Consider the following 21,314-nt stretch of genomic DNA (forward strand, 5'->3'; position numbering starts at 1 on the left):
TGAAAAACGTTTAACAACTTAATCTCCTAAAATAGTTAAATTATAATATCAAATTATATGAAGAAAACGCTTTACTATAGGAGGAACGCATTGCGTTCATATTCTGGGTTCATCTGCTTATCTGCACATAGTGGTTTCTTAATAAAGTGTGTACTGTGTTCATGCATTAAGCCACGTTAAAGTGCTTTTTAAGTGTTTTAAAAGCTTTTTTTTTTCACGTTAAGCATTTTAGAATGTCCTGTGGAAACCCAACTTGTTAACGTTGGCCGGCAGAAGTGCGATCATGGTTTTCCTGATGCTAAATCCAGCCTTGGAGAATATCCTTTCTGATGGTGTACATCCACACTTTAGATTTTCTTATCCCAGACATTGTTAAAGATTTAAATCGACCGTGAGATCGGTAATCGAATCAGGCTCCTCCAATCGAAGCAGCGAATCTTCGACTATTCGGGGTCACCCCTAAAATAAAATAAAATAAAATAAAATAAAATAAAATAAAATAAAATAAAATAAAATAAAATAAAATAAAATAAAATAAAATAAAATAAAATAAAATAAAATAAAATAAAATAAAATAAAATAAAATAAAATAAAATAAAATAAAATAAAATAATTTATAAGGAAAGACAAGTATTTTGTTTAGGCTTGGCTTGTAGGGAATTCCAAACCTGCGTATATTCAAACGCACATAACTATAGAACCCATTCTAAATGCGCATGTGAACGCCATCAGCGTTTCTCACAGGTTCGCGTTTAAAGTCTGTGTAGAGAGAATGGTGTCGTCTTAGCGGCCCCTAATTTAATAACAAATGATCATTGCAACGGAACCAAATCAATTAAAACTAACTTTAGATGGAAATAACTTAACTCTGCTGTAAAGCCGAAACAATCTCTGTTACCTTAAATTATACGCTTATCTCTGTAAAGCTGCTTTGAGACAATCTACATTGTTAAAAGCGCTATATAAATGAAGATGACTTGACTTGACTTGACCCCTAATATATACAGTATATACTTCTTTTTTTTTTTTCATCAATCTCTTTATTAAATTTTGAACATGAAATAATAATTTCTTATGAGGCTTTCAGTTCTCAAGTGCCAGGGGGTCCGTGAAATAATTTACTATAACCTACGGTACTTTCCGGACTGTAAACTAAAGTCACGTTTTTATCATGAAACACGTTGTGATTTATTCCAGAGTGACCTAGGCCTTTACAATGCATTTAACTTAGTTCACATAATCTAAATGTTGACTTTCAAAAGTAGGCGCGCCAAGAAGACTATTCGCTGTATTTTGGTTTATATATATACAGTATATACTTTTTTTTTTTCAGGTCAGTCACATTCACATACAAGAATCAAAATGCTTCAACAGTTTAAACTAAAACACTTTAACATTGTATTTGTGCAAACTTAGTTTTTTGTGATCTGGTGAAATAAAGATGAAGATCTCTCTTCCTCTCTCTGTTTTATTTGCTTATGAAGATGAAGTGACTTTACAGAATAAAGAATTTTCTTTTCTTCTGTCTTATTTTCTTCTCTCTCTCTGCTAATGTAGTTTAAGCTGCTGTTATATGACAGATGAAGGTTGTTCTGATGTGACTTCAGCTCTGAAATCAAACCCGTCACACCTGAGAGCGCTGGAGCTGAGCGGGAATACACTAGGAGACTCTGGAGTGAAAAACCTCAGTGATCTACTGATGAACCCACAACTCAAGCTGGAGAAACTACAGTTAGTATCATTATACTGTACAGCAATTACAGTGTGACTGAAGTTTATTTATTTGAAGACAGCAGGGCTTATGTTTCATTGTTTCAACACTTTATTCTCAATATCTCACAGTGAGTCTGAGTTCACATTATATTTGTGTAAAATTCTTCACATTCATGATTTGTTTGTAAGATAATCTCTCTTCCTCTGTTTGTGTCTTTCTAGTCTGCGGGACTGTGGCATTACAGATGTTTCTTCTCTAACTCAGTCTTTGACTAACTCAAAAGCACTGCAGTTTCTAAAAGAGCTTGATCTGAGAGGCAATAATATAGGATACTCACAGCAGCGACTCAGAGACGAGCTACGAGACTCAAACTGTGTCCTGAGGTGAGGAAACATCACTGAGATATTAAAGAGATCTTCATTAACCTCTGATATGAGAACAAAGCTTTCAAACATTCGTGAAAGGAAATTATCATTAAGCTTTATTGCAACAAAGGGTTTGTGTGAGAACAAAATGTGAAGTTATTGAAATGTTTAACACAAAGGAGGAAAGAGAACAAAAGCTCACTGTCACAGCTTTATACATTGTCGTAGAAATTTTAAACTGTATATTAAACTAACCATGTTTGTAACATCTAACCTTATTTAACATCTAACATCTGAACAGGATGTACTGTACGAAACCAATGGAAAACTTGTGTCTATGAGTGTGTGCATATGTGTGTAAAAATAACATAGTTTGGAAATGAAACTAGACAGTCTGTTAGAATCTTGTGATTAACAAATGAAGTCATCATTAAAACAAAGTTTGCTTTACCTAGTAACAGAGGGGTTTGCATATGAAGAACCAATCAAATAATGGGGAAATTATGTAATGCAGCCTGACATTTATGCCATACCTCGATTCTATAAAAACTGTTGTATCTGTGTTTTACGGTGGGATTTCTCAATGGAATTTGTCTGAGATCCTCCGGCCTTGATTCTTCTTGGAAGAGTTTCTCTGAGAACTGCTCGAAGACTCTCCCGGCCGTTATTAAAGCATTTAGAGGACATTTGCTGAAAGTCTGTCTGTTAATTTCTGCTTAAACTGGTCAGTTTAGGGAAGCAAGTTAGTTAGAAACTCGGCCAGTTGTCGACAGAAGACGCAAAGAGCTGGAGTATAAAGGTTATTAAGTGTCGATTGTAGACGCAACAGTTTTATTTATTAAGTGTCGATTTGTAGACGCTAGATAGTCGGGATTTAGGAAACAATCCACTACAACATCAACACCTGCTTTATTAACAGTAGAAGTGAATCATTTCAGTGTGAAAACAGACTTGGTCAGACTGTAGTAAACGCTGCACTCCTGCTAAAATCAGTGCAGTTCCAGCTTCAGCTCACAGCGTCCAGCTCACATGAGGAATGTCTCTGTCTCTAGTGTGTTTTTACTGTGACAACTTTACACTTACTTTACTCTCAGTTATTTACTAAGAGCCTACAAACATGTTTAAACTAGAGGACAAACGGCTTTAACTAAAGGTTTGTGTTTGAACTCAAAATAACATTTGTATTTGCTCCCTGTGGTTTATTCCATACGCCGTACACTCATTAGTTTCTCCTTTACAGAGACTCAGTAGGAGTCGCACCGACACACACACATATGAACATGATTCATGCTTTACATCTATTATATTTCAAAACACAAATATCTATCCAAGATCATGTATTGTGTAACTTATTTTTACAAAATAAAAAACAGTAATTGAAATATAATAATTTGCACTTTGTTCCACTGAACACTGATTGTTTTCTCTTCTGTTCCACTTACAGAGTATATGAAGATTGATCACCAAACATCCCTGATAAAGCTCGATCACCAAACATCCCTGATGAAGGTCGATCACCAAACATATGGGGTGAGATTTCGGTCACAATTCTGCGCGCGCAAGATCACATTTTGAGCGTGCAAAAGGGCATTTCGCACGCGCGTGAACTGAGTTTTGCGGAGAAATGTTCGTCTCGCAGATAAGAAAATATTGCGAGCGAACGAAAATCAATTTTGCATTTAAAATAAGTATTTGGATGTGCGCGGACGTTCTCTTTCGCGTGTGCAAAGTTTAACTTTCTTCTTGCTCCTTTCATACCAGCCGTGAGCGCTCTCTAAGCGCAGACAGCTCGCTTGCTCAACACAACCCAGTGTTACAATATGGCATAATTCCAGCCAATCAGAGATGAGACTGCTAAATTCTGATTGGCTGGCTTGAAAACCAATCACAAGACTCCCTGCATCACCGACTGCGGAAGAGAACTAGTGTAGTTGAGTTTATTATTTATGAAAAATATTCAAAAACTTCACTGTAATTCACTGTATTGTTGGCAAATTCAGTTCACACATCACTGCTGTCCTGATGGTTATACTACAAGACTTACTTTGTATAAATATAGTTTTGCGTATTTTTTACGATTATTATTTATGAAAAATATTCAAAAACTTCACTGTAATTCACTGTATTGTTGGCAAATTCAGTTCACACATCACTGCTGTCCTGATGGTTATACTACAAGACTTACTTTGTATAAATATAGTTTTGCGTATTTTTTACGATTATTATTTATGAAAAATATTCAAAAACTTCACTGTAATTCACTGTATTGTTGGCAAATTCAGTTCACACATCACTGCTGTCCTGATGGTTATACTACAAGACTTACTTTGTATAAATATAGTTTTGCGTATTTTTTACGATTATTATTTATGAAAAATATTCAAAAACTTCACTGTAATTCACTGTATTGTTGGCAAATTCAGTTCACACATCACTGCTGTCCTGATGGTTATACAACAACGCTTATTTTGGGAAAAATATAGATTTTAAATTGTATATTGTAAATGTAGAAGTTTTATGATTTTTATGAAAAATATTCAATAACATAACTGTAATTCACTGTATTGTTGCCAAATTCAGTTCACACATCACTGCTGTCCTGATGGTTATACTACAACACTTATTTTGGGAAAAATATATATTTTAAATTATATATACAATTGTAAATGTATAATTTTTATGAAAAATATTCAATAACATAACTGTAATTCACTGTATTGTTGCCAAATTCAGTTCACACATCACTGCTGTCCTGATGGTTATACTACAACACTTATTTTGGGGAAAATATATTTTAAGTTTTATATACAATTGTACATTTATGATATGAAAAATATTCTAATTTACTGTATTGTTGCCAAATTCAGTTCACACATCGCTGCTGTCCTGATGGTTATACTACAACACTTATTTTAGGGAAAAATATATATTTTAATTTGTATATACAATTGTAAATGTATAATTATTATGATTTTTATGAAAAATATTCAATAACATAACTTTAATTCACTGTATTGTTGCCAAATTAAGTTCACACATCACTGATGTCCAAAGTTATTGAATATTTTCATAAAAATCATTAAACAAATCATAAATTTACAATTGTATATACAACTTAATTTTTTTTTTCCAAAATAAGTGTTGTAGTATAACCATCAGGACAGCAGTGATGTGTGAACTGAATTTGGCAACAATACAGTGAATTACAGTAAAGTTATTGAATATTTTTCATAAAAATCATAAAAAATTATACATTTACAGTACAATTGTATATACAATTTGAATTTAAAATATATATTTTACCAAAATAAGTGTTGTTGTATAACCTTCAGGACAGCAGTGATGTGTGAACTGAATTTGGCAACAATACAGTAAATTACAGTGAAGTTATTGAATATTTTTCATAAAAATCATAAAACTTCTACATTTACAATAGTATATACAATTTAAAATCTATATTTTTCCCAAAATAAGCGTTGTTGTATAACCATCAGGACAGCAGTGATGTGTGAACTGAATTTGCCAACAATACAGTGAATTACAGTGAAGTTTTTGAATATTTTTCATAAATAATAATCGTAAAAAATACGCAAAACTATATTTATACAAAGTAAGTCTTGTAGTATAACCATCAGGACAGCAGTGATGTGTGAACTGAATTTGCCAACAATACAGTAAATTAGAATATTTTTCATATCATAAATGTACAATTGTATATAAAACTTAAAATATATTTTCCCCAAAATAAGTGTTGTAGTATAACCATCAGGACAGCAGTGATGTGTGAACTGAATTTGCCAACAATACAGTGAATTACAGTGAAGTTTTTGAATATTTTTCATAAATAATAAACTCAACTACACTAGTTCTCTTCCGCAGTCGGTGATGCAGGGAGTCTTGTGAATGGTTTTCAAGCCAGCCAATCAGAATTTAGCAGTCTCATCTCTGATTGGCTGGAATTATGCCATATTGTAACACTGGGTTGTGTTGAGCAAGCGAGCTGTCTGCGCTTAGAGAGCGCTCACGGCTGGTATGAAAGGAGCAAGAAGAAAGTTAAACTTTGCACACGCGAAAGAGAACGTCCGCGCACATCCAAATACTTATTTTAAATGCAAAATTGATTTTCGTTCGCTCGCAATATTTTCTTATCTGCGAGACGAACATTTCTTCGCAAAACTCAGTTCACGCGCGTGCGAAATGCCCTTTTGCACGCTCAAAATGTGATCTTGCATGCGCAGAATTGTGACCGAAATCTCACCCCATACAAACATCCCTGATGAAGGTCGATCACCAAACATCCCTGATAAAGATCGATCACCAAACTCTGACAGATGTGTTATATCGTAGTGTGAAATGATCATGAGAGGAGCAGAAACCATCAGGTGATCCACAGAAGAGTCTCACTACTGTCTATGAGGAGAAATACGTGTGTAAATGTGTTTCATAAAGGTGGAAGAGACTCAGACTTCACAATTAAATAAAGCAGTGTGTGTGTTAGCATGCATATTATTAGAAACGTGATATTGAATGATCAATGTTGGTTTAGTATGTATAATAATTATTTATAATAATTAATATAATAATTCATTATTATAAATATCTATTTAGTTTTGTGTGAAATCCAAGTTGTGGAATTGGGAATATATTGTTGATTCTGATTTGTATATTTCATTGATATTTTATGTGAAGTTGTACATGTCTTATATAAAAAAATATTATTTATAGATTTTTTTGTAAAATCTATGTTTTGGAATACATCTGTGACTCTGATCTGTTTTATATATATATATATATATATATATATATATATATATATATATATATATATATTTCTGGTGAGATATGTCCTCTATATTTATCAAACAATTTCTTCTCTCTTGTGACTATTCTACATTACGTAATCAGGTGATTGTCACATGACTAACTAATTGTTGTTTAACAGGACTGTGAGTGTGTTTGCTACACCCTGGCTGTGTTCGAAACCGCATATTCACTGAGTAGGTCCTTAATTTCAATAAGTACTTGCTTAACGAGCGCTAAAAGAGTAGGTACTATATAGCCTGATCGCGTTAAGTATGAATGCGAGCCGTACATCATCCGCCATGTTGAGGTTATCATGTGACCAACAACGTTATCACAAGCGCAACAACTTAAAGATATGAGCGACAGCTTTAATTCATCTATCTGTAAATATCCTGATATTGATGAAACTTGATCATTTTATGGTTTTGTTGAAGAATCAAGTGCACATTTATTTTGTGATTGTAGTTTAACCAATACATTTAGGGTTGATTTAAGTTCTTATATTTTAACCCTATAATGTGACCCACAGTTTTATCCTTAAAGATATTATTTTTTATTATAAATCCCAAAATCGTCATCTCTTGAATATGTTGTTAATTTCTTTATTTTATATGCAAAATAATTCACCCACAAGCAAAAGTGGCTTAAATCTCAACATGTTTAACTTGTTTCATCCCTCAGGTTTATAAATAATAAACTTTTTTTTTATGTATTATGATCAATTATTCAAATATATTTAACCTTGTAATTGTGCTTTTTCCCCTGTGTATATAATCTCATACTATGATAAACACAAACCCATGATATTTATGTTTTCTTATTTTGTTTAGTTTATTGTCATTATGATTGTTCATTGTTAAAGAACTGGTATCTTTCCCTGATCTTGTATGTAACTATAAGTTATGAGTGACAGGTGCACTAACACTTCCTAACATCAGTAACTCGCCAGCCTAGAGCAGTTCTCCTCAGCGTGTGTAATGTGTGTAATGTGTGTAATGTCTGCACAGAGGAGACGGGCGGCTGATGATCTCGCCTTTGGAGAAAACTGCTGATTTTATACTCCAAAAATGTAAATATCCCTCCTTAAAAATAAAGATTACCCCAGAAAGAATTGCATTGCTAGCCCACCCCAACACTTACACACAATTATAATGATAAATGCTGACCAATACTTAATTATATTACTTTTTAACTGAAAATTATATATTTCAGTAAAAGAAACAAAATGTCATTTGTTTTGTCATGTGACATAGATATGCATAAATACACACTAAAGAAATGCAGTGAACACATCTCAATGTTCAGTCTAGCAATGAATTAATGCATATATTAATGAAATAATTAGATCTCAACAACACACACTCCTGTGAGACACAACAACACACACTCCTGTGAGAGAAGCATAGTAGAGCGAGTCTATAACATGCTGAACACACACTGATGTTTTATAGAGTCTGAACTGATCCTGTGAGACTCAACAACACACACTCCTAATGCTAGTGCTTATTATAAATGAGTTATCCGTGCACAATATTATATTTTTTACCGTCATCATCGGCACTCATCTTCTGGTCTCTGCAGGGACCCTTCACATGTGAAGTTACTTGTGATTGATCTTTCAGATCTTTTGGGTCACCTTCAATTTCCCATTTCAAAAAGAGAGCAGGTGCATTGCCCCTTCAAAGACTGTGATCGATCATTTTCACGTCCCACCTATCTAGAAAGCACAAATACTCTACAGCTTTGCATGTCTCTGGTGCACACTGTCTTCCTTCAGTTCCTAGTGAGTCTCAGTTCTCTGTTACTGAAAGCCACTCAGGTGAAGGGGCAGATGACGATGGGCATGAGGAGGATATGCTGGACCCTGCACAAATGAAAAGTTTATACATGAGAAATCTGTCCTTGTTTTTCATGAAGTTGCAGGCAAAGCACCTGATCCCTTCCTCAACAGTACAGTTAATCGTAGAAGAGATAAGTTAGCTTAGTGGAGAGTGTGCCAGCAGTACACAAAGAATCAACTTAAAGTATCTCTTCAAGCAAAAACTGAACTCTCTGAGATAGAAATTGAAGATGCTTTGAAAACCCTATGGACATGGATATTCATGGATCATGCAGCTCTGCTCTTTCCACAAAGTAAAAGAGAAAACAGTACTTTGAGGAAAACTTTCCATATGTGCATCCAAAATGCATTTTTTGGGGGATTGATGAAAACAGAAAGGAGAGACATGCCCAATATATTCCCATAAAAGACACATTAACAGCACTCCTGAAAGATCCTGCTGTATGGGAAGAATGTTGTACATCTAGGAATGAGAGTACACCTCTCATTTTAAATGATGTGTGTGATGGATTGGTATTCAAATACAATCAGTTGTTTTCGGAGCAAGGTTATAATCGTTAACGAAAACGAACAAAAAAACGAAAACTAGGTGGGAAAAAACATTGTCGTTAAATGAAATAAAAATAAAAACGAGGCATTACTAAAAAAACGATAACCAACTAAAACTGCAATGTGTGTTTGGCAAAACGAACTAAAATAAAATTATAGAGTAAATGTCTTTTTACTGAGTTTTCGTCTTTGTCAAGGTCTTTCATTTTTTAACGCTATTTAAAACACGCAGCGTATTCGTACAGCCGCATTTCCTTTCCCTGCTCTCCCTCCGTCTCTGTCACTCATGCGTCTCTCACATGCGCACGCACACAGCAACCCGGTATCACGCTAAAGCGTGTAATACACACGCTGGTTCACTAGCGGATGCGTGTCAGTGTCACGCTTTGACTCCTCTAAGCGTGACAATGACACGCATGAATGAAGGGTGAGTACCAGCAGGGGGCGATAATTTCCTCAATGCCAACAACTCCCCACGGACCAAATAGAGAAGCGATATATTGCATTCTCCAAAATTCCCGCATCGTCCAGGTCGGTCAAAGCCATATTTTTTTATTATGGTTCTGTAATTTAAGAAAATCTAACGTTGCTGTAGCCTATCGTTATATTTGTGTGTGTGGACTGTGGAGCTTTTTAATCTATGGTGCTGTTAGTGTTAACGTTACCGTGGTCAATAACGTTAATAGAAATTGATATTAATTGGCTAATTAATTAATCACAGAAAGTTGCAGTGACTGCATATTAGGTTATATTACGTTTATAAAAAAGTTGTTATGGGAAGTAACTTTAGATAAACCCTGCTGCTTGTTGATGATGATATATGCGCGGATTTCGATCCTGAAATATCGATACTGATGTTGTAGGCCTATCTATTCTAAAGGATCTATCCACACTAGGGATGGCGAAAACTAAAAAATTTCTTAACCGACCACCTAGCCTCATTAGCCGGTTGAAACCGGTTAACCGATTAGTTTAAAATATGCTACGCTATTTGAAATACGAGCCGCGCCTGCAATATCGCAACTCTGTCGCATCTCTCTGCCGCTCTGCCTCCCGCTCACACACACACACACTGCCCCGGGCCGGCGCCGCCCTTCCACTCACGTCACTTTTTTTAAATCCCCTACAGCGCGAAACATGAGTCCCGCAAACGCGGCGCCGAGGAGCTTGTATGTAATCGGAGGACAAATGGCTCCTTAGTTTTGAAATGGTTTGGGCACAAGGTGATCGCGTTGAAAATAAAGGCGTTTGTCACCAAGGTCTCCTACATTCTCATAAACTCACCAAGGTCACCTACATTGCATCCAAAATCATCAGCCTGCCTATTATAGACCTCGGCCACCAAAACAATAAAGCCATCACACGCATGGCCCGGTCTGTCAGCAGAGACCCAGATCATCCCCTCCACAGCCACTTCTGCCTGCTGCCCTCAGGCCGCAGGTACAGGACTTTGAGGTGGAAGCGGGCACGCTTCAGTAAAAGCTTTGTCCCTTCTGCCATCGTTGCTCTTAACGGTTTTAAGCGCTAATCCTGCTCCTCACCATCTGCAGATGTGTTGTGTGTGTATTTGTCCATGTTGTTTGTATCTGACAGTGTTTGTGAAAAAGAATTTCCCCCAGGGGACAATAAAGGTCTATCTATCTATCTTTCTATCTATCTATCTTGTCTAGCGTTAGAAGCTCATTTGAAACATTGCCGCGGCTCATTTAAGAAAATGACAGCTCTGAAGAGACGCCGCTTTAGGTTGAGGTAGTGCTAACATAAATGGTCCCACACACTACTTTTCTTTGCACGCTTCATCCTGTCGTCTGCCCTGGCTCTAACCTCGAGTGTTTTAGCCTGTAGCCTTTACTTTTCGCAAACCTTGTGAGCGCGCGAACCCAAACGCTGTGACCTCGCGCCAAATGTTTTTATTGGTTTATTACTTTACAGTCTATGGTTTATTAAGTACAAACAGGCGATTTGTGAAAAATTGAGTGTGAGGGATTTGTTCACTTCACACAAAAAGATCTTGGAATGAGATGGCGAAGTGTAGTAGCATTTAGTCCACTGTCTATAATAGCCTAATTTAGAGATCACTTTTTTTTTTTTTTACCGACTACCGACAACTTTGATCGGTTAACGTTGATACGGTCAACCATCGGTCAAACGGTCATCGGTTAACATCCCTAATCCACACATAATGTCGATCCTAAGGTGTTTTTTTTTTTTTTAAACCAGTAATTTTATTTATTTAGCACGAATTTATTTTATTCAGAAAGTACATTATGCATTAAATTGATTAAACGTGACAGTAAAGGCTTTTACATTGTTACACAAATATATATATTTCATGTAAATGCTGTCCTAATAATTATGATGCTGAAAACTCAGCTTTGATCACAGGAATAAATTACATTTTAACATATTGTTTTAAATTGCAATAATATTTCACAATATTTGTTTTTACAAAAGATTTACTGTATTTTTGATCAAATAAATGCAGCCTTGGTAAGCAGATTAGACTTCTTCCAACATTAAACATCTTACCAACCCCAAACTTTTGAAAACTAGCATGTAACATGTAACATTTACTATAATTTTGCTAGTTTGTGCAATTAAATTTATTTTGATTGATCTTTAAAGTTCAAATGGATTGTGTTATGTTCTGTAATTGTTGTTAATAAATCTGTCAGAATGAAACGTGCAAAAAGTTTTACCTATTGGGGTACAACAGTGGCAGTCTTTAAAAAAATGAACAATGGTTTTACTACGGTAACCATACAAATCCAGGAAGCCTTGCTGCAAGAGAATTAACTATGTTTTTGTTTTCCTTTGTCCAACAGCTCCTGTTTTTACCTACCATCCTTCCCTGTTACCGCTACCTGTATCTCTTCATAAGAAAACCAACGGCTCTTTTAAGAGCCACTCCTATACTCCTCTTACTGCCTCTCTCTCACACTCTCTCTCTATTTCTCTCTCTCTCTCTCTCTCTCTCTCTCTCTCTCTCTCTCTCTCCTCTCTCTCACACACTCTCTCTATTTCTCTCTCTCTCTCTCTCACACACACTCTATCTATTTCTATTTCTCTCTCTCTCTCTCTATCTCAATTTCTTTCTTGTAAAGCTTCACTGTGTAGCACCGGTATCACACCACTTACTGCGCCACTGGACCAGTTCTAGGTTCTAAGGAGTGGGGAGCAAAAAATAATGGTAACACTTTACGGTAAGGGTACATGAATTATCATGAATTCATGTATAAATTCATGCATGAAATATGCATTCATTCATGCATTAATATCTGAATGAATCATCAGGAACTAACACGAGTTCAACATTTTTCATTCATGACTTCATGGATGAACAACACCTTAATTAAAACATTAACTAAGATGAGTACGTCATCATGAATTATGATTTATTACGCATGATCATGATGTTTTCTTTGTTCACACAAAAAATTGGTCTTTACCACCCATTGTGGATAAAGCTATGGTTATGGTACATGAATCATCATGAATTCATGCATAAAAAAGTATTAATTCATGCATGCAAGACTACTCTTCGAATTATTAAAGGAATGTACAAAAATCCACATTATCTAATGCATGCATACAGGCTAGAACAGTATATCAATTAATGTGAGAACTTTTTTTCTGAATTATGATCTGAGTTATCCAGCATGTTCATGTCTTCTTCATAGCCTGCAGGTAAATGGACAGACCCCAAAATTGGCCAATCACAGCACATAACATACGAATTCTGTTGGCGTTCAAATACAGTAGTCATCATTAACTAAGCATTATTTATCAGTGACTTCATCATGTGTGTGGCCCCTCAACTAAAGTGGTGACTTGGTGCTTTAAAACACTGATGAACAATGTGTTTTCATTATGATCTGAGTTATCCAGCATGTTCATGTCTTCTTCATAGCCTGCAGGTAAATGGACAGACCCCAAAATTGGCCAATCACAGCACATATTATACGAATTCTGTTGGCGTTCAAATACAGTAGTCATCATTAACTAAGCATTATTTATCAGTGATTTCATCATGTTTGTGGCCCCTCAACTAAAGTGGTGACTTGGTGCTTTGAAACACTGATGAACAATGTGGCATAACTGTGAAATGACATGAATATGAGCATGAAAGTTCAAGTCTTTGCAAACAATGTACTGTGGACACAAATGGACTTTGATCTTAACTGTACTGCTTTATTCTTAAACGGTATAAACCAGTTAAAAACCATAAAGCTGTTTAAAAAAAAAAGTTTCACAAACAGCTTTATTTGGGTAAAGAGTCACCTTTTAACGTATAAAGCAACTGATGTGACTCCTCCATATCATGAAATTGTAAAACAGCTTTATGGTTTTGTAAAGAGTTTTCAGATATACAGGCACTTAAAATAAAGTTCATGGTGCATACTGAATTCCTTCTCAGCTCTTTCCAGCTGTTGATTTAACTGGTTTATACAGTTTGGTTTCAGAATAAAGCAGTAAAGTTACATAACATTATTACGATTTTACAGCTAAAAAACGTACGTTAAACTATTTACGAATATTTCATATTATAAAGATATAATTTCCCTTTTACCATTTAATAGATTATAAATGTAAGATCCCTTAACCCTAACTCCACACCTAAACATACCCATTTTATAGATAATATTAAAAGGATAAAACGTAATGGACAGATGTGTGTAGGGAAATGGCAGCTTTATTAACAATGTAGCATTAAAAGATAGTTTGAGCCACTAATCCTACCCCTACCCCTAAACCTAACCATTTCTTAAAACTACGTAACTACAATTATAAATTAAAACAACAGACAGACAATCACAATCATTTATTTATTGAGAAAATGTCAAAACCGGTACCAAAAGTCGTTCACATGACGATGTGTCGCAGTCCTCTCTGGCAGTAACGTTATACAGTATAATAGTTATGTATGAGGTAACGTTACAGAGCAGAATTTAAGTTATTAATCCATGAAAATGTTGATTCGGTTTCGGTTCGCTGTTCGCTTCGCTCTGTGAGGGCGCGCGCTTCTCCATTTCAAATGTAGGGGAGCGCGGGGCACAACCTAACGCGGGGTTAGTTGTAACACGCTTGTTTTAAATACTTCCGCACATGCTTGGATGACGAAACTTTGTTTATTTACTAGTTGCCATATCAACACTATATAGAAAAAAAAAATCCGCCAAAATTATTTTATTTTTGGAAGATATCCATAGACATTTATTAAACCATAGCAAAAGTACATTTCTTACTTAAGTTAATTTTTCATCTCTATTTTTTGTGTTTATTTAAAATAAGACAAATCTGATATTATTTTAATCTCCAAGATGTTATTTAACAGTTGAGATAGTTATTTAATGTTTCGCTAACTAGCAGAAGACACTAGCAGGGTTTAAATCCCAGTTGTGCAGGCGGGGCATGTTGTAACACTGCGTTACAATGTGCCCCTATTAGAAATATGCTATTATATTCTATACTTTTATTAATTTTATTGAGAAAACGTGAGAAAAAGGTGAATAAGACTGAGAGTCAATGTTCAGAAATGACTAATTATTTATTTGTTTTGAACTATGTTGTATAGCTGTGTTTTCATGTGTTCGTAGTCAAAACTCAAAAATGAGTTTATATTTAGTTATTAAAAATTGCCATTATTTTATATGAAAAGGTTTTTTAATTGTATTTTATTTAGAAAATATTTTAGTTTGTTTTGTATATTTTTTTTATTAGATCAGATAACATTTTAAGCTGCCATATGTTATGTTACAATGTGCCTCTCACATGTTACAATGTACCCCACCTATGGGGCATGTTGTCACATTTCACTTCCGTTCTTTCGGGGTATATCAAGAAAAAAGTATATACTGTATTAATAAAACAAAAACACATAATTGTAGTAGACATGTGGGAAATTAATGTGGGAAAAAATAAATACTCTGAACCATAAGTAGATTTACACAAACTGAGAAAGTCAAAAAGCGTTAGGTTGTGCCCCGCTCTCCCCTAGTACACAACTTAAACATGGCATGTCGCAATCTGTGACGAAGCATGCGAGAGCCAATGAGCGTTTGATATCACTGCCGTAAAACATGTCGTAACGCTTCGGGCGCAATTTTTTAATTTGAATTCACCACGAGCGCGGGATTTGACGTTGACGGTCTCCGCTGAGAAATGGAGATGAAGATCACTGGATAAAGGGCTGCATTTGGATCTGTTTCTTGCAAACAACGTATGGATTCTAAAGATTTGGATCACATTAAGATAATAAAATTGATTTCTTTTGTGAATTTATGTTGTGTTTTAGTGTATTAAAACGTAGATGTATTATGTGTCAAAACATTAATGCCACGATTTTAATATGCATAAGTTAAATAGGAATACGCCCAAATTTGTACGTCGTTGTTTGTATAAGTTGTTTATAAGTAAATAAATTACGTTTTTGTGCTGTCCACTGTCAGTATTATACGTTTCTGTGTGTATAAAACATAAATAAATGTATGTATGGTAGAACTACACTTTACGTAAAAATACACACGTATTCTCATGAGATCACGTTGCAAGTTAAGATCAAAGTCCATTTCTGTCCACAGTACATTGTTTGCAAAGGCTTGAACTTTCATGTTCATATTCATGTCATTTCACAGTTATGCCACATTGTTCATCAGTGTTTCAAAGCACCAAGTCACCACTTTAGTTGAGGGGCCACACACATGATGAAGTCATTGATAAATAATGCTTAGTTAATGATGACTACTGTATTTGAATGCCAACAGAATTCGTATGTTATGTGCTGTGATTGGCCAATTTTGGGGTCTGTCCATTTACCTGCAGGCTATGAAGAAGACATGAACATGCTGGATAACTCAGATCATAATGAAAACACATTGTTCATCAGTGTTTCAAAGCACCAAGTCACCACTTTAGTTGAGGGGCCACACACATGATGAAATCATTGATAAATAATGCTTAGTTAATGATGACTAGTATTTGAACGCCAACAGAATTCATATGTTATGTGCTGTGATTGGCCAATTTTGGGGTCTGTCCATTTACCTGCAGGCTATGAAGAAGACATGAACATGCTGGATAACTCAGATCATAATTCAGAAAAAAAGTTCTCACATTAATTGATATACTGTTCTAGCCTGTATGCATGCATTAGATAATGTGGATTTTTGTACATTCCTTTAATAATTCGAAGAGTAGTCTTGCATGCATGAATTAATACTTTGTTATGCATGAATTCATGATGATTCATGTACCATAACCATAGCTTTATCCACAATGGGTGGTAAAGACCAATTTTTTGTGTGAACAAAGAAAACATCATGATCATGCGTAATAAATCATAATTCATGATGATGTACTCATCTTAGTTAATGTTTTAATTAAGGTGTTGTTCATCCATGTAGTCATGAATGAAAAACGTTGACCTCGTGTTAGTTCCTGATGATTCATGAGATATTAATGCATGAATGAATGCATATTTCATGCATGAATTTATACATGAATTCATGATAATTCATGTACCCTTACCGTAAAGTGTTACCAAAACAATTATACCAGAGACCGTTGCTTTAAATACAAAAGGCCGGCAATTTACTGAATGCAAAACACACATAAAATATACAGAATGCAAAAAAAAAAAAAAAAATACCCTGCAGGTTCTTAATATTGAGGTAAGTATAATAAATGAAAAGGTATTTCACTCTCTTTTTGTTCTTTAGTTCACCTAAGTTATTTTAGTCAGACTAATCTAAGTTAGACCGGTCTTTTCCTAGGTTGTATCTACTGTATTTTAGAATTCCTATTTTTCTTCCTGAGTTAACTCTTTGTTCCTTTCTTTTACATGTAAGAAAATACCTTCAATTTACACAACCAAATCAAAGTGGACCACAAGCATTTCAAGTAACATTCAACATATGAACTCAATATGAAAATAAAAGTGTAACACCTTAAACTCAAGTTCAAGTCCAAATGTGAGTTCAATTATTCAGTTCAATGAAAAGTCTCAGTTCGATTCAGTTCAGTTCAAAAATAATAGTTCAATCAGTTTCCAGTTCAGTTCAAAACCAGTTCCTGATACTCCTACCACTCTGGCAGCGAGTCACCATACGCAGGAGATTCCCTCACTGATGCGATGGAGAAGATGAGTTGAAAGTCTGGGTCTGGCTCGCCATCTTGAATCCCGTCTGTGCATGCCATGTGCACACTCACACACTGCAGGCCAATCCTCGCTCCGACCGAGCCTCAAACCAAGCAAAAAAACCTGACCAAAACCGGTGTGGCTTAGTTCTCATAAAAATCCCCGTCTGTTCCCAACCAGGTAAGTTATGCTTTTGAACTGCAAAATCAACTTTTTCACTCTTTTCTCTGCTAATTAAACACAGTTTGTTCTCTCCGATCTATCCTCTGCTCTCTCCTTCAGGCCTCTGCTGCCGCGTCACTGAAGTACTGCGTCTAACGTCACTAGTCCCTTAAAGGGGCAGTGACATGAATTTTCTGTCAGCATACTTTTAATCTTAAACAGTAAATTGTTGCATTAACATTTTTAACTCTGATGAACTAACTTACATTAAATGAATCACCTAACTTTCAAACTTATTTATGCAGCTTTTAAACTATTTATTCTTATTTATGTCATATTTTAACATGGGTTACATCCTCCCCTCTTTACCTAATGCACGTCCCTGTGCATTCTGAATCTATACTGTCATAACTCTAGGGTTTTTTAGAAAGCTAGGCTCTTCAAGGGAATCTGTAAACACATCACTCAAGGTTTGAAATAAAGACTGAACTATTGTAACCAACGGGTTCCCTAGCTCAGGGTAAGTCAGTCTTTTAGATGCTTTTCTGTCTCTGATAGGTCATCTAGAACAGTCACCTTCTGTCTGGATGTCAGTTTGGTCCATAACACTTGTGTTTTCTTTGCCCTCCTGAGCAGGTTGAGCAGGAGGATGGACATTATCCAGGTCTTCCTCAGGTAGGTTTCCAGTTTCCTGTCCAGCGGTTGAGCTGCTCTCTTCAGGATCAGGTAAGTCATAGTCTGCAGGATCAGGTAAGTCATTGTTTCCAGGATCAGGTAAGTCATAGTTTCCAGGGTCAGGTAAGTCATAGTCTGCAGGATCAGGTAAGTTCAGGTCACAAGTCTCTACTGGAACATCCTCAGGAAGAGCTTTAGCTACATTTGAAGGACCTTGCTTAACAGCAGTCAACTCTTTGGAGGGTTCCGGTTCAATCCTTTCTGGTATGTGTTCTATGGGTTCAGGGGTCGGGTCAAACCCTAGTATTTCCACTCTTAGGTTTCTGTGTCCATCATAGTGATATTCCTCAGAGTCAGATTGGGATTCATCCCCATCAGCTCCATCTGAACTGTCATTTTTAGGATGTTGTCGAGTTCTTGGTCGTCTCACTGCCACTGACAGGTTAGTTTCACTTTCGATTGAGGTCACAGGAAGGAAACCGCATGGCAGCAGGAGGTCACGATGAAGAGTTCTTTGTGGACCATCTCTTGTCTCAGGCCTCACAACATACACTGGGACGTCTCCAGACTGTCTCTGGACAATATACACATTGGACTCCCACATGTCGGCCAACTTGTGCTTGCCTCTAAGGCGGACGTTTCGAACCAAGACTCTGTCGCCTTCCTTCAAGGTGGAGTCAACAACATGCTTGTCAAACCTCACTTTGTTGCGACTGGCTGTCTTTTTAGCATTCTCAGTTGCTACTTTGTAACTGTCTTCAAGTTGGGATTTCAGGTTGCGAACATATTGTGAGTGTGAGCCTGGCTGGTGATTGACTGGTAGGCCAAAGGCTAGGTCAACTGGTAATCTTGGCTGACGACCGAACATTAACTCGTAAGGGGTAAAACCAGTTGTCTCGTTTTTAGTACAATTATAAGCGTGTACTAATGGTTTGATGTAATCCCGCCAGTGACTCTTTTTCTGATTCTCGAGGGTTCCCAACATGTTGAGCAGGGTCCTGTTGAAGCGTTCTACAGGGTTCCCTTTCGGATGGTAAGGAGTGGTTCTTATCTTTTGAATGCCAATGAGCTCACACAGTTCTTTTATTGTTCAGGACTCAAAGTCGGGACCTTGGTCACTGTGGAGTTTTTCAGGGATGCCTTAGTGGACGAAAAAGTGGTCCCACAAGCTCTTGGCCACTGTCCTGGCTTTCTGATTCGGGGTGGTGACGGCCACTGCATATTTCGTGAAATGGTCAGTAATGACCAGAATGTCTTTGGTGTTATTGGAGTCCGGCTCCACACTGAGAAAGTCCATGTACACAAGTTCGAGTGGTCTTGTAGCGATGATGTTGACGAGTGGTGCGGCTTTCTCAGGCATAGCCTTACGTCGTATGCAGCGGTTGCAGGTTTTGACCTTAGCTTCCACCTCGGCTGACATTTTGGGCCAATAGAAACGCTTCCGGACGAGATCTAGAGTGCGCTCTACGCCCATATGGCCCATGTCGTCATGGAGGCTCTTGAGGACTAAGGATCTCAGGACTTCAGGAAGCACAAGCTGGTAGTGAGTCTGAGCACCCTCTTGCCGCTTGCGATACAAGACACCATTTAAGACAGTAAGTTTGTCCCACTCTCTTAATAAGAGACCAAGCTCAGGAAGTTCCTTCCTCAAGGATGGTGGAGGTTTCTCTTCTAACTCCACTTGCCTGAGTACTTCACGGATGCAGGGATCAGCATTTTGCTTGTCTCTTAATTCAGCTGGTGCTAATGAGGGGATGACAGGTAAGCCACCAAGCTGATCCTCTTCTTCAAAGCTTTGTGGGAGAGCCTTTGGATGATGGGCAAGTGACAAAACTAAGGTGGTGCCGGGTGATGTTTCCCCAGAGTGATTGTTGATCACTTGGCAAACCAAGTGCTTCTCACAGATGGCTTTGATGGTGTTTTCATCCAGGTGTGCATAATCAGCCTCTGACAAGTGTCTTTTTGTGAATTGTTGTATCCTCTCCAACTCTTTTTGTGATGATGTGTCATCAGGTAATCTGCCGTGGGGACGCCTGGACAGCCCGTCCGCGTCTTGATTTTGCTTACCAGCTCTGTATTGTAGCTGGAAATCAAATGTCGACAGAGCGGCTAACCATCTGTAGCTTGTGGCGTCGAGCTTAGCAGAGGTAAGAATATATGTTAATGGATTGCTATCGGTGACAGCAAGGAACGTATTCCCGTATAGGTAGTCCTGGAATTTCTCTGTCATTGCCCATTTAAGGGCAAGGAATTCTAATTTGTGCGCAGGATACCTGGACTCACATTTCGACAGACCTCGACTTGCATAGGCAACCACTCGTTTCCGCCCCTGTTGCTCCTGGTAAAGGGCAGCACCGAGTCCTGAGGTGCTCGCATCTGTGTGTAAAATGTAGGGGAGCTTGGGGTCAGCAAACCCGAGGATGGGTGCTGTTGTCAGTTTTTCGATTATGGTGTCGAACGCTGCCTGGCAAGCAGGAGTCCATCTGTCACCAAAGAGGTCCTTTGGGTTGTAGTATTTCTCAGGGTTCTCTGTGGTTTTAATTCGCTTTCTCAGCGGCGGATAGCCAGCAGTGAGCTCGTTGAGTGGGTTCACGATCTTTGAGTAGTCTTTTACGAACCGGCTGTAATAACCGCAGAAACCCAGGAAGGTTCTTAGCTCTTTCAGGTTGTTTGGTTTTGGTCAGGTTTTTAATGCTGCTACTTTGTCTGGATCAGTTTCGATGCCCCTTTCAGACACGATGTGGCCGAGGTACTTTACAGAAGTTTGGAAGAACTTGCACTTCCCTGGCGACTGTTTCAAGCCAAACTTTCAATTGGTTGAGCACACGCATCAACCTTTCCTCGTGTTCCTCCAGTGTCGAGGAGAAGATGATGAGGTCATCAAGAAAAACTAGGGCTTGCTTCAAGTTCAACTCTCCCATACAGCGCTCCATAAGCCTTTGGAACGTGCTAGGGGCATTAGTTATCCCCTGAGGCATCCTGTTGAACTCGAAGAATCCTAGTGGGCAGACGAATGCGGTTTTGTGTTTGTCTGCTTCCTCCATCTCTATTTGATAGAAGCCTGATTTG

At 37.1% G+C, this 21,314-nt stretch overlaps 1 protein-coding gene across 1 annotated transcript in view; it reads left to right on the top strand.

Annotated features, from left to right (window-relative positions):
• Nucleotides 1-21,314, top strand: part of LOC307159631 (uncharacterized protein) — a 732,752-nt gene that overhangs the window by 236,257 nt on the left and 475,181 nt on the right. Inside the window, exon 20 of the mRNA XM_079873101.1 lies at nucleotides 1,558-1,731. Within this exon, the coding sequence (XP_079729227.1) occupies nucleotides 1,558-1,731 (174 nt within the window). The remainder of the gene's footprint in view (nucleotides 1-1,557; nucleotides 1,732-21,314) is intronic.

Source organism: Squalius cephalus, assembly GCF_949319135.1.
Source record: "Squalius cephalus genome assembly, chromosome: 1".
Classification (NCBI taxonomy): Eukaryota; Metazoa; Chordata; class Actinopteri; order Cypriniformes; family Leuciscidae; genus Squalius; species Squalius cephalus.